Source organism: Podarcis bocagei, assembly GCF_964188305.1.
Source record: "Podarcis bocagei genome assembly, chromosome: 15".
Classification (NCBI taxonomy): domain Eukaryota; kingdom Metazoa; phylum Chordata; class Lepidosauria; order Squamata; family Lacertidae; genus Podarcis; species Podarcis bocagei.
This window is the reverse complement of record NC_138141.1, coordinates 3270521-3284925: the sequence shown is the minus strand read 5'-3', so window position 1 is coordinate 3284925 and position 14405 is coordinate 3270521. Positions and strand designations below refer to the sequence as shown.

The following is a 14405-nucleotide window of genomic DNA, read 5'->3' as shown; positions in this document are numbered from 1 at the left end:
TAGGATGGTTGGAGTAACCTTCAAGAACAGTCTGTTGCATTTCCCAACCTTCCAGCTCATTTGATAGACCAGGTGTTGTAGGACCAAGCCAGTCCCCAGCAAAGGATGCTTGCTATCTATTTATTACAATTGCCTTTCAGAGTATAGGGTTATAGCCTGTGTTACTTATACTCAGAGAAGACCCATTGCAATTAATGGGCATTGCTTACTTAGTCCTATTAATTGTAATGTGTCTACTCTGAGTAGAACATAGTTTGAGATAACCCTTGGATCTTACCAAAGTGGCTTACAAGTCACATTCAGTCATATATTTTAAAAACACAATAAACAATATTAACAAGTCATCAGCATCCTTCCTATGTGGCAGTTGATGATAGATTACCCTTTGTAGGGGGAGGAAAGTCCAGCCGGAGGGGGTCTGCTTGAGGAATCCATTCTTTGAGAATTCTAGAACTAATTTAATGGGCTAATCTGCAGCACTTACAGTGACATGCAGTTGGAATGCAGTTATTCTTCGGAATGTTGTGATACAGTACTTCACTTAACAAAAATGTAACAAAATGCATATGAAAAAATAAATAGGAATGCATATTTTGTGAGGAAATAGTAGGCAACAGTCAACTATCATTTCCCACTGACACAAGGGTTTCATTTTACACAATGGAACTTCTCACCTCCTGCCCCTGTGCACCCCCTAAATGTGTTCCCCCAACCCTCTGGAGCAGATTTGGGAAAGGTGTGTGGCATACATGGGGAGAAGCGAGGGGGAACGTTCCATTGCACAACAGGAAATCCCTGCACCAATGGGATGTGTTACTTGGCTCTTGTTCTTTAAATACGACTTTGTGTGCAGAATTACTATTATTTTAATCATGGATTACTGTGGAAACATAATATAGTGGACTTTGGAATGAACACATGCAAAACTGACATGGACCAGTAGCAGACATCCATCCATCCCTACCAAGACCATTTTGCTTCTTCAGCTCTGAAGCAACCCTTTCACTCATACTGATACAGTTCCAGCATTAGCATGTTCACACTAGGTCTCCCTTGCAGATGTACTGACATATTAATAATGGTGCTACATTGCTGGCTGGCCAGTCCTTGATTGGACCGCTTGCTGGTTCATAGCCAGATGAACTACGCACTACTACACATACTACACAGATGGGAGCTCATTGGGCCTTGCTTAGAGGAGACCTGCTGAAATCTATGGCCATGAGTAGTTTTTAAGTCCATTAATTTCAATGGGACCTGCCTTGGATACAATCTATGATTAGAAAATAGTTGATGATATCTCTGTTTGAATGAGACACACATCAGAGTTTAGGAAAGGTTGCACATGCAGAGCTAAGGGGAGACTGCAAATGGAAGTTGGTAGTTTGGGAGAAAAGGCAGAGAAAGTTGAAAGTTAGCTGGAAAAGGCCTCTGCGGTCTGATATCAGGTAGCAGATCTGCTGCCTTGCAGGAGTGCCCCCTGTGTGCCTCTGCTTTTACTCTTATATTCCATCAGTTTTTTCTGGGGGACGCAGGAGTATGCATACCATCTTGTGAATCTAAGTTTGGCCTCATTGAGGGGCAGTGTTTCAGTATGAGTAGGAAAATGAGAATACCCCTAAACATTTTTTAAAGAAAAAAAGCACTGCTTAGATTTGTAAATCTGAATTGTGCATTGCTTTGTAACAATTTGTTGGGTCTCTGGACTGCACTAAAGATTGATGATGATATGTAAATAAGGTAAGGTTACGCCTGATTTGTATATTATCAGGAGCTTAGTATATTATCACTTTGTACATAGATTTGGCTGGCTGTCAGCTGCATACCCTTGCCTTCCCTCGCCTAAGCTGCTGTAATGCCACTGATCCCATTCTGACTGCCATGGAGGAAGGGCCAGTCATGGAATGGTGACTAGATGTGCAGTTACTGAGTGGGAAGTGAAAGATTGGGCTTGCTTGGCAGAAATAACAATTCATCAGAATGGCAGGAGTGTCTCTGTGAATGGTAAAACATAAAGGTTTGGTGTGGGGGCTGAGGGCCAGGGAACCAGAGGGTTTGGCAGAGTTGAATTTCACACAGTGATTCGAAATAACTAGCAGAAAAAGAGAGCAAGGAATATTCTCGCCTCTATTAGGTGGGCGTAGATATTTTCTAAAAGCTTTCCATACCATGGCTTTGTTCCTTCTTTTTTTGCAGTAGTGGTCAGTCCTGTACTTTTGGGCAGGGCAGCTACTTGAGGAAAAAGCCACTCGCGCATTAGCCCATCTGCTGTGCTTGGCTCCTGGTTAGCTTAATGGGAGAAAAAGGCACGACAAGCCGCTTGACTTGCTGTTTACTGAGCTGTTGCCTGTTTTCCAGGACATGTGCCAGGTCTCCATTACTCAGTGAGTTCAAGGAGGTGGCATTTTAATTTGTTCATAATTCAGTTAATTCTTCTTGGGCAAACGTCAGCAGTCTGGAATCCAGCTGCTAAATAGATGCTTCCTGGATCCAAGTATCAGATAGTAGCAAAAAAACTTGAGAGCTTATTTAGGGGTTGCAAGAGACAATGAATGGTAGCAGATCCCCCCCCCCAATAATGTTTGGGTAAAGAATGTGTGATGACTGACACAGCATTTTGCTGTGTTGTTCCCCCTACTATGCCATGACAATGACAGCATGCATTGAGTTTACAGTGGTACCTCGGGTTACATACACTTCAGGTTACATACGCTTCAGGTTACAGACTCCACTAACCCAGAAATAGTGCTTCAGGTTAAGAACTTTGCTTCAGGATGAGAACAGGAATCGTGCTCCAGAGGCGCGGCGGCAGCAGGAGGCCCCATTAGCTAAAGTGGTGCTTCAGGTTAAGAACAGTTTCAGGTTAAGTACAGACCTCTGGAACGAATTACGTACTTAACCCGAGGTACCACTGTACTTAGAAATTGTAAGAAGAAAGAGTACAGCTCTGTAACTTTCACAGCTGTGAGCTGCGGAGCCTTAATTTCAAAACTTTGTGGGACTGCATATACACTATGAGTTCCCCCAAAGAATCCTGGGAAGTGTAGTTTGTTAACGGTGCTAGCAATTGTAGCTCTGTGAAGAGTAAGCTACAGTTCCTTGAATGCACTAGGGGAAGTCATGTGCTTTATCTCGGCCTCAGCTGAGACGTGGTGGTGATCATAGTGGCCTCTTATAAGGGTGTTGTAGATGTGACAGGTATAGCACTTTGCATTCATGAAATGCAGTAAATAATAGCAATAATCAATAGGAACAAAGCAATAGCTACAAAAACCACAAATATATTCAGACTGAGGGTGGATCTACACACAGAAGAAAAGTCATAAATTAAATTGTTAGAACAAAAGAATAAAAACACTATGTAAAATCACATAGAAAGGTTTTGTGCTCTACTGCGCCATCTGGTGCTGCATGTTTATAATGCATTCAAAATGCTGTGGGGTTTTTTTACTAATGTAGCTGAGTCCTGACACTGCCTGTGTGAAGTTATAAGGCAGATTAATGCAACAGGTGATTCATAAACTTTTTAGAAAAAACAAACTTGATTTAGATTAGTAGGGAGGGACTCATACACTGATTAGCAAGGGGTAGTTACAAGATAGTTTTTAAAATTTTCTTAATACAAAGGCCCACCTAGCCCTGCGTCCTGCTTACACAGTAGCTGACCAGATGCCTGTGAGAAGCCTGCAAGCGGAACCTGAGTGCAGCAGCACCCTGTCTCCCTGCGATGCCCAGCACTTTCTGCCTCTGACAGGGACACTAGCTATCATAGCTAGTCGCCATTGGTAGCTCATCCTCCGTGCGTTTGCTTGATCCTCTGCTGGCCATCACTGCCTCCTGCGGGAGAGAGTTCTTAAAGGGCTCCTCACGGACCCCTGAGGGGGCTTCCACTCTGCCATTGATTGTGTATTCGGTGCTAATCGTGCCTGCAAGTTTGGTGCAGCATCAAAATGTCATCACTTTTTGCTTTCCCATTTAATTCAGATTTGCCAGTCCTGGTGACATCTGGTAAGTAAAACAGAAGTAAAACCCAACAGAAACCGTAATTGTGGATGAAGTGGGCATGGGTGTGTGGGGTGACATTTTGCTGAGAAGAGCATCCTGTGGAGGTGTTGTGGCCTGAGGAGTCGGGCCAGGCAGCCCCAGTTTCATTTGCACTGATAAGCTTGGATAGTGAAGCCACTCTTCCTATGGGGAGTAGGGACTAGTACCTTATTTTCTCTCTCTTTTAGTTAGTAAAAGCGCAGGAGTCATGCTGTACATTAGCATCAGGAGAAGACGCAGTTTAATGATTTTGTTGCTGCAAGCTCCAGGACTTTCAGAATCCTTGATGGGGAGCCTCTTAATCTTCAAAAAGAAAAATGAGAAATTGTCTGAAGCTGCCTTCAGCATTTTCAAGTGTTCCATGCAAAGTAGGCTGCTGGGTCTTGGGAGCCTCAGAAATGACAAATCTCACGTTTCCCTGAACTTGCAATTATTATTTTTTATTGTAAAGCATACATTGTTCTTTTTTTATTTAGCATTAAATTCTGCTTCCATTGCTATGTTTTCTGCTAGGAAACCTGGTACTGGTATGGAGAAACGAGCACCAGTGATGTTCTCATGAGTGGGACAAAGTGTTCTGGGACAGAGATGGCCCTGTCACACTGCCGCCACGATACCCACGTATTCTGCCCCAGAGGAGGTGGGCGCTTTGCAGCTGGCGTTTCCTGCACAGAAAGTGAGTTGTGAAACTTCCTTTTCTAGGTACCAGAAAGACAAACCTCCCATTTATATTTTTTGCCCTGGATCTTTGTTTTGTTTTGTTGTTTTGTTTTGTGACAGCTGCCATTATAAATGAGATTTGCCTTGTATTGGTGAATTTTTAAAACTCTGTTTTAAAGATCTATATCTGAGTCACTCAGGGCTCTCTCTGCTTCACATTATTATTTTGAGTTCCAAGCATCTCTGCATAAAGGGAAGGTGTCTGTTCCCCCATTCACTACTACAAGGGATCTAAAAATCCACAACTTTTTCCTCTTGGCCAAAATGGATGGAATTTCTAGGCACAGGAGCTCCTCCAGAGTAAATTGTGTCTGCCAAACTGAAGACAAATAGGTCCAGCAAATGGGGGGGGGGGCATAAAAGGGATTCACTTTCCTCCATGATCCCTGGTGGTTTTATCTCTTTCTCACTGTGATATAATTAAAAGGTGTCTGAGTGGTATGTAGTTTTGCTTGTCTTTCTGGTGATTGATTGTGTTCTCTAATACAGTGTTTCCCAACCACTGTTCCGCGGCACACTAGTGTGCCGCGAGATGTTGCCTGGTGTGCCGCGAGATGTTGCCTGGAGGGAGGCGGGTGAGTCGGGCGGCGAGAGGCGGGGTGGCGGCGGCGAGGAGAGGCCACCCAGCGCGGGGCTCTCGCCGTCTGCCTGCCTGGCTGCCTGCGAGCTTGGCGGGCAGTGCCTCCGTCCGCAGCGCCCGCCTCGCGGCTCTCATTCCCTGCCCCTGCCAAAGCTCACCCAGCCAAGCCGCGCTCTCCTTCCTGCCTCGCTTTGCTGCCTCCTCCCCCCCCCCACCCCCAAAGCTTGGAGGTTCCCCGGCAAGGGGGAGGAAAAAAAATTGAAACTTACACTTTCGTGCGTCCCTCCCGGCGTGACGCTGCGCGCTGACGTCACGGGGCTGTAATGGTGGTGTGCCTCAAGATTTTTTTCATCAAACAAGTGTGCCTTTGCCCAAAAAAGGTTGGGAAACACTGCTCTAATAGGCCTTTCACTTTAAAGCTTACAAGGTCCCATAAAGGCCTCCCCTTAGGGCTTTGCAGATCTCAAGTAGACCATACAATGGTAAGCTGCCCAAGAACTCTGTGTGTGCAGTTATAAAGAGATCTTGGGGGTTTTGTTGTTGTTAGAGCAACATGGGATTTTTAAAATGAAGCTTTTAACTTTTTTAAAAAAAGAAATAATCTGATGTTGTGCTTTAACAAAAAATAATCCAGAACTCTTCAATGCTCTTCAATATTTTTGACCACCTCACTAAGCCCATGGATGTAAGAAGCATAGTGATATATAGGAAAACATAGCTGTGCAGTACAGAAAAACACAGCTAATGCAACATGGAGGGTGCTGGCATCATATTTGGCCTGAAAAGTCTGTATGTCGGGGCTAAGACTCCCCTTTCTTTTCTGGCCTCCAGCTGCAGCTGACCTTGTCCTCAATGCCAAGGAAGTGGAATACACATCATACCTGGAAGACCGTCCCATGTTCATGCTGCAATGTGCCCTGGAAGAGAACTGCTTGGCCTCCTCAGCTGTCAACACCTCCATTTCCACTGGCTACAGGAGGCTCCTGCGTTTCTCATCCCAGATCCACAACAACGGACAGGCTGACTTCCGCCCCAAAAGTGGACGCCATTCCTGGATTTGGCACGACTGTCACAGGCAAGACTTTGCTGTTCACAAGCACCGTTGCAGATTTATCCAGTAGAAAAAAACTTGGGGTGGTCAGAGTTCTGGCCTGAGCAGATTTGATAAAAGGCAGATTAAGATCCATGTGAAATGTAGGGCAGCCCTGTGGATAAAACGCTGGTTGTGAACTTAGTGTTCGGGTTCAATGTCCACATCTGCCAGCAGTAAGTGAGCTAGGTTCAGTATCTCTTCTGTATATCTTTTTAGGCCCCACTAGGCCTAATTGGGTAATTGAGGCATCCTCTACATCCCCTGAAACGACATAGGCCAGGAGTGGCATGGAGTGGCATGGAGGAAGCAGTCACAGGGATTTCCCAAGGCTGCTCTAAGGAAGTGCCTTCCAGTGAACTACCACCCACGGAGCAGCACCATGCCCTGGCATAGCATTGTTCTAGTGCATCCTAGGAACGTCAAAATGGTGGCTTCCAAAACAAAACGCTCACTGATGGTGCTTGATAAACCTGAGCCTTGGACACGGGCAAGTGGGAGGGCCCATTGCAGGCCAGGTGTTGGCAAAATGGGCCTTGTTGGGACCCCAGGTGGGTGCCTGAGGTGCCATGTGCCGCTGCTGGCACTGGATAGACCAGACACCACCCAGTTGATCCTTACAAGAACTCTGTGAGGTAGGTTAGGCTGAGAGACAACAGCTGGCCCAAGGCTAGAGTTAGGTTAGCACAATGTGCTGTGTGGTTTAGTGGGTATTTGAACCTAGTGCTCTGGGATCCAGTTCTGTGATCCATGCCCCCATTGGCTCATTATCCCCACTCTAAATATGCCTTTCAAAGCATGATGTACAGTCTTAAAAAAACACCAAATAATATATGTTTTGAATCCCAGTCTTTCATCCATTAAGTTCAGAGCAGGCCCAGCACTTGCATGAGTCTATACGGAGCTAATACTCGCCTCTTGCTGCAGTGGGAAGCTTTGCTTTCGGCAGGGAGGCTTCCACAGGAAAAGTTCATTGTGGACTCACTGCTGGTCAGGCATGTAGGTTTGCTTCAGCTTCCACACAACATCATCCTTATCAAAAGGCCACCCCATATTTTTTGCCCATTTAATCCAAAATCAACACTTTTGTTTGTTTTTATGTACATTATTTTCTGCAGAAACGGTAAATCTGAATAAAGTGGGAAAGTAATGCAGGGCAGCATTTTGATGGAAGTGGCTTTCTCTGGATACTATGGGAAACTTGTATGTGTGAGCAGCCTTGACTGAGCTTTAAACCCCACGCGGAAGCACCCCCTATCTCTGGAGCACCAAATCAGCCAATGCACTTGTGCCTTAAAACAATACAATAACCCCTTAGCAATCTGTTGAGGTGACTCTCAAGAAGTTAATATTCCCAGTTTATACTCCCTTACCTACCACATTACTCCATATTCATCAGCAAAGATATGTAAGGTTGTAGCCAGTGCTAGTCCTACTCAGAGTAGATCCATTGAAGTTAATAGACATGACTAACTTAGGTTCATAGATTTTAGTTGTATACAACTGGTAATGTTATATCTAATGTAGCACTAAATTGGGGTCCCATAAACACAAAGATTACTGCTAATAGAATTGGACTTTCCCCCTTTTCTCTGTGCAACCCCTAGGTATGTTCTAGGGGTTCCTCCACCCCTCTGAAGCCGTTCTGGGGAGTGCTGGGCATGCGTGGAAGGGGGGAGGGAGTCCTGTTGTGCTCGCAGTAATCTTTGGGCTGACGGGGTGAGTTTCTTGAATTATGCGGGCGTTCATCATTTCAGGAGGGGCCCCATTTCCCATCTAGAGCAGGTCTGAATAACTTGTGATTCACCAAACCAAATTCAGCAAGCATTATGGGGCCCACACCTCCTTGACAGACCTCATCCTCCCCATTTTTGCAGCACTCAGTCACATAACAGTTATCGGCCTCTGGTGGCTGTTGGGCCACATCTACCTGGGTGGGTCAAGAGTTCTATGGGGCCTCTTTCTGCTTAATCCCAGAGCCCACCAGAAAAAGAAAAAGAAAAAGAGGAGTCCCACCTCAGCACGCTGACGCTCTGGCATTTCCAAACAAGCTCGAGTTAAGTGAGGCAGCTGTAGCCCATCCATGTGTTTAAGCCAGTCGCTGTTTGCACTAAGGAATACAGACTCAATTCCTCTTCAGTATTTCCAGTCTGTAAACACCATAATATAAACAACTATCTGAATGAGCAGACATATTTTAGCAACGGAGTCAGACCTGAGGTTTAAAGCTTTTTATTTCTTTTTCTTTTTTGCACTGGAAATACTTTGAGCATCCAACCTCAATGTAAATAGTTTGGACATCTCAAATTTTTCTTCCTCTCCCTGACCATCTCAGCCTGTTCCTGAGCATTTTTGTCCAGGATACAAAACCAGGGAGGCAGGGAGGGCTACTTAACAGGCAGGTAAAAGGAAACCAAAGAACATCTGGCAGTGATTCCAGGGCAATTAAAATTTTCCTTTATGCCCCCCTCCCCTTATGTCAACATATTTAAATAGAATAAACACGATGGGTGTACTAGGGGCTGCTACCTGATACTGAATATCAGCTGTTTAATATTAAGCCATGGTTTATTTTTACAAGTGAAAAAGAGCAAGCAAGCTCCACTTTTCAGTTGCTTGGCTTCCCTTCCCTTAAACTGTGATGTGTCCATTAGAGGAGTTTGGTTTCCAAATGGGGCAAATCTCAATGTTCATCTAGACTCAAGCATCGCCTGAGTGTAGGGCTTAACTCACGGATATTGGTGCTAGGTGCTTTAAAGGCAAAAAACGGAACAGTGGCTCTTTGAGAGACGCTATGGTTCTCCCTTAGCACCCTCTCCACAGGTTTCTAACTAGCTAGCTCCGTAGGTGCTAATAGTCTCAAGCCCAAGTCCATGATAGCCACCAAGTAATTGGCCAAGGGTTTCATGTTTGTGCTTTTTGGAGAGGGCTCATAGCTCCAGTGGTGTCTGGTGCTCATTGGCACTGCTGGGATGGGAGGCAGAGGCTGTGATGGAGGCAAAGCCAACTTGCTCCTGCTGCTCAGTCCTACAGGGGCAGCCGTGAGACTAAAGAGAAGGAAGCTGAGAGGCAGAGCTGCACCCTGAACTGGTTGTCAGTAAGAAGGCAGGCAGGTGAGGGTTGGCTGGTGGGGCCGTGCCCCTTTCCCCCCCTTCACTCAAAGACCACATGGTTCGTATGCAGATGTTAGATGATGTTGCGTCAAGCTAGTGTTGTTTCACACTGCCCAGTGCCTTTTTCCTGTCACTTTCCTTTTTGCAGAAAGTTGGGGGGGAGGTTTGTTGCGCAAGAGTGCCAAATCAACTTTAATCATGTAATTTTAATTTGTCAGTTTGTTATTGAAACCCAGCCCAAAATAGAAATATTCTGAAAGCACCCAGCAATAATATAACTGATATGCTGAGTGTTTCTAGTGGGGTTCTGTGGACCTCTGACAATACAATCTGCCCCATAGCAGAGTGCAGATTATTTTTGGCATTTTGTTATTTGGAATAACTGCAACTTGCTCTTGTGCAGAAACTTAACACGCTTGTCAACTGTTTTACTACCACATGGGTTGAGCAGCCCAGTTTTGAGCCTGAGCAGAGTTGGACCTCTTTGCTTCAGGTGCTTTGGATTACCATACACTCAGCTAGAATATTCCCAATCCTTGAGGACAAAATGAGTGGGAATTTCCCCTATGAGGAAAGCTTTCAGCAGTTGGGGCATTTTGGTTTAGAAACAAGGCGAGTCTCAACTTATGCTTGACATGGGGAGAGTGGGGTGAGGAGTTTTCCTCCCTCTCTCACAATACTAGGACTCAGGGACATCAGATGAAACTGAATGTTGGAAGATTTGGGATGGACTAAAGAAAGTACTTCTTTATACAGGGCAGAATTAAATGATGAGATTTGTTGCCCCAGCAGGTAGCGATGACCACCCATTGGATTAGACAAATTCATGGTGGTTCCTAGCCATCACGGCTATGTTTTTGTCTCTGTTTTTGTCAGAGACTGTATCCGTCTGAATAACAGTTGCAGGAGAGATTGCTCTGGGGCTTGCATCCGGCTTTGGGGCTTCCCAGAGGCAGCTGCTTGGCCCCTGTGAGAAGAGGCGGACCTCTGCCCTGATCCAGCAGTCTCTTCTTATGTTCCCAAAGCATGTGCTTGGCTTGATACAATACAATAATCTTTATTGTCATTGTCCCATACAGAACAACGAAATTGAAAACATCTACATCAGACATTCAAAAACCCACAAGCCCGCTATCCCAGCCTAGCTAGCCCCTAAAAACTCTGATACCCCATAATTGAATACAATATACTCACATAAAGACTACCTTACACTGTGTTTAAAACCAAAATCGCATTTGGGTAGAAACTGTTTCTCAGGCGGCTAGTCCCAGTCTTTATAACCCTGTACCTTCTTCCAGAAGGCAGAAGCTGAAAGAGATCATTTCCAGGGTGCGCACTATCCTGCACTATCTCTGCAGCTTTCTTATGGCACCTGAAAGCATAGATTTGATCCAAGGTGGGAAGAGTGCACCCAATTATTCTCTCCGCAGTCTTTACAACCCTGGACGGCATTGTTTTTCCCCTAACTGTGCAGCTCCCAAACCACACACACAGACCATAAGTTAATACACTCTTGTGCAATGCGCTATGGCACATGGACTCAAATGTGCTGTTGTCTGGGTCAGAGTAACATGAATTCCCAGATTAAATGGCTGCATATGGTGTTAATTTCCTGCTTCTATACTAATGTTATAAGGCTAATTTTTTGTTACAAAATTCCCACATTTAGGATACATTCTGCTCTGGCCAGTGAGCATTGTCTGAAAAATGCCTGCTAATAACTTGGTTAAGGAAAGGATCAGATGTCCTCTAGGGAATTAGAGCTATGCTTCTGGTTCCACATCACCAGTCCTACTGGAAAACAGCATTTCCTCCTCCCAGTGAATAAAGGTGTTGACTTGCTTTGGCTGTAGCATTGCATATGCTATATGACATTTTGATATGTGTTAGTCTACAGCCCACAAGGCAGGAAGATCAAGGGGTGAATTTGCTTCCCAAAATAAGAGGAACTACACCCCAGGTGGCGCTTCCAATAAATCTGGGCAGCATTGCTGTGGAAGTATGGAACTGTCCTTAATCAAAACGTTTGCTTTCTTCTGCTCATGCAGGCATTACCACAGCATGGAAGTGTTCACGCATTATGATCTGCTGGACCTCAATGGGACAAAGGTAGCGGAAGGTCACAAGGCCAGCTTCTGCTTGGAAGACAGCGAATGCCTAGACGGTACATACATTCCTAATATACTCATGAAATACACTCCAATGTAAAATAACCCATTCTGCTCTCATGTCTACTGGGGGTCTACTAAAGATGGGTGGAGAAATGTGTGCAATTCACGTTTAAGAATTCATGATTCTCAAAACAGAATACGTACAAAATGAAATGTAACAATCCTTCAAAATTTGCACTTCTTCAAATGATACAGTGCCGGTCTACAGGAGCAACAAAAAGTTTATTATTTATTTCATAAAATTTGCTTGATGTGGGGAGAGAACCACCTCAAAGCTGTTTACAAGAGTCATACAAAACCGTGTATATTGATAAAAGGTTTGGCCCCCAAAGCAAACATTCCTGAACACAACGTGTGAAAATGCATATAGTTAGGGTGAAATTGCTTGTGAAAAATTGTATATCATGAGAACACATATGCAAAGGTGTGAGGATTTTTGTGTCAGCTTGTGAACTGATGTGAATTCTTGGCTGTCTTGACCTGGCTGTGTTGCGGTCCTCGGTCTGTTGCAAATTGATGGCAATATTCATTCACAATTGGGAATGAATGGTGAGGCAGAGACTCGGTGGAAAGGGAAGTTCTGCTCCAGAGGCCCCTAAAGCTCTGCTTTAAGCATGGTTGGTGCCCCAGTCATCTCTATGCTGCTCAGGGGACAGATGCGTGAGATGCGCACATGGATTGTACATCCCCACTTGGAACCACTTGCTTGACACTTTCATCAGAGCACTAGAGCTGGAGGGGAGGCATAACAGCCCCTGGCAAGACTGGGGAAAGGAGAGAAAATAGCCGCTGCCAACTGACCTGGGAGGTGGGGCTGTCATATCCGGAGCATCACAACAAGGTTGGGCTTTCAAGTTCTACAGCCCAAACACTTACCTGAAGCCAGGACTTCCTAAAGGGCCTCTCTGCACCACACTGCTGCTGACGTTTTTTCCACATGTGCTTCCTTTCCCCCTTTAGGTTTCCAGAAGCAATATGAATGCGCCAATTTTGGGGAGCAAGGGATCACGGTTGGCTGCTGGGATGTGTACCGGCATGACATTGACTGCCAGTGGATTGACATTACAGATCTTGTGCCAGGAGAATACTTCTTCCGGGTAGGCTGGGATTCTTCAGATTCTGGAGTGCTATCAGAGTCGCTAAGAGCCCATTCATGCCATCACCAAAACCAAGTGGCAGTAAACCTTTTAGATGGTTAGTAGCATTCAGGTTGCAGGTGGTGGCGAGAGGTAAAGAGACCCTTGACCATTAGGTCCAGTCATGACTGATTCTGGGGTTGTGGCGCTCATCTCGCTTTATTGGCCGAGGGAGCCGGCATACAGCTTCCGGGCGAGGAGTACTGCATGTTTAAATGCCAAACAAAAGGGGCCAGTTAAGAATGGTGTTTCAGCTCTAGGACAGGGTGGCTGACTTAGGACCAGCAGTGCTTGCCATTCTTGGCTACTAGCCATGCTGGTTGGGGCCGAGGAGCTGGAGTCCAGCAGCGGCTTGAGGGCCACACCAGTTCCTGTCCCTGATTTAGGAATCCTATAGATATTTTGCAACTTGTGAACTGGCCATTAGGCAACCTACAAAACCATAATATGCATTTCTCAAGATACTTCTTCAGAGTTAATTGCAAATAGAAAGCAAAGGACAACTTGAAAAAGTTTTTAAAATCCTGCCTGTGGTCACATTAAATATCAAGGTCTATTCATATATACTTGATATGTTTGGTATAAGTATCAGCCTTGCATTGCAGCATAGAATACATTTTATGCTATTCATTTTGTTTTAAGCTTTTATTATTATTTTATTGTTTTTGTACTCCTCTTGCCTTCATGACTGTTCTTAGGATTTTTATTTTTATAAGTAACAAGGTCTTTGAAAAATGATAATGAAACCACAATAAAATAATCCAGTTTTAAAAAAATTCTGTGGGGTATAAATATTTACTTGGGTTTAACCCGCCCAATTGGTGAACAATTGTGTCTGAAGTTGTGTAGAATGTGTAGCAAATAATTTCAGGGAAACAGATTGTTTTTATTCATTTAAGCTGTTAATATGTGATGTTAAGTTCTCAAAAAGGATGAAAAAGTTCAGATACAAAGAAACAGGATGTGAGAGAGTGCAGAGAACTGTGGTCTCCAAAATTAGTCATACTTTGAGTAGACCTATTGAATTGCATATTCCACACCTCCGCAAACAGGGTAGTTTGAATACGTGCAGCCCCAGTTTCTGAATCAGAAATACAATTGAAGCACCTTGGTTGGACAAAGAAATTCCCCCACTTCTGGATCAGGATCTATGTCTTAGACAAGATGGCCCTAAGATCCCTGTGTCTGTCCTTTCCCAGATCATTGTCAACCCAAACAAAGAAGTGGCAGAGTCCGATTATTCCAATAACGTCATGAAGTGCAAGTGCAAGTACGAACTTCACCGGGTCTGGATGTACAACTGCCATATAGGTAAGTTCATTATTGAAGAAAGAGAAGTCTAGTGGCAGAGATGAGCTTTGCCTCAAGGTGGTGATTCCGCGGTTTGTGTAAAGCAAAGGGGATCTGTGGCCTTGCAGGTGTTGCTGTTCTGTCACCCCTGACCGGGCAGGATTGCAGGAGCTGGAGTCTAACAACAACTGGAAGGGCACAGGTTGCCCACACTGGAGTGTACACATCAGAGTGTACAAGGATTCCTTCCTTTCTGCCCCC

At 44.8% G+C, this 14405-nt stretch overlaps 1 protein-coding gene across 1 annotated transcript in view; it reads left to right on the top strand.

Annotated features, from left to right (window-relative positions):
- The window catches only part of LOXL2 (lysyl oxidase like 2), an 81523-nt gene that overhangs the window by 62178 nt on the left and 4940 nt on the right, over positions 1 to 14405 (top strand). Inside the window, exons 9-13 of the mRNA XM_081171665.1 lie at positions 4558 to 4720; positions 6176 to 6419; positions 11596 to 11711; positions 12679 to 12815; positions 14054 to 14165. Of these exons, the coding sequence (XP_081027791.1) occupies positions 4558 to 4720; positions 6176 to 6419; positions 11596 to 11711; positions 12679 to 12815; positions 14054 to 14165 (772 nt within the window). The remainder of the gene's footprint in view (positions 1 to 4557; positions 4721 to 6175; positions 6420 to 11595; positions 11712 to 12678; positions 12816 to 14053; positions 14166 to 14405) is intronic.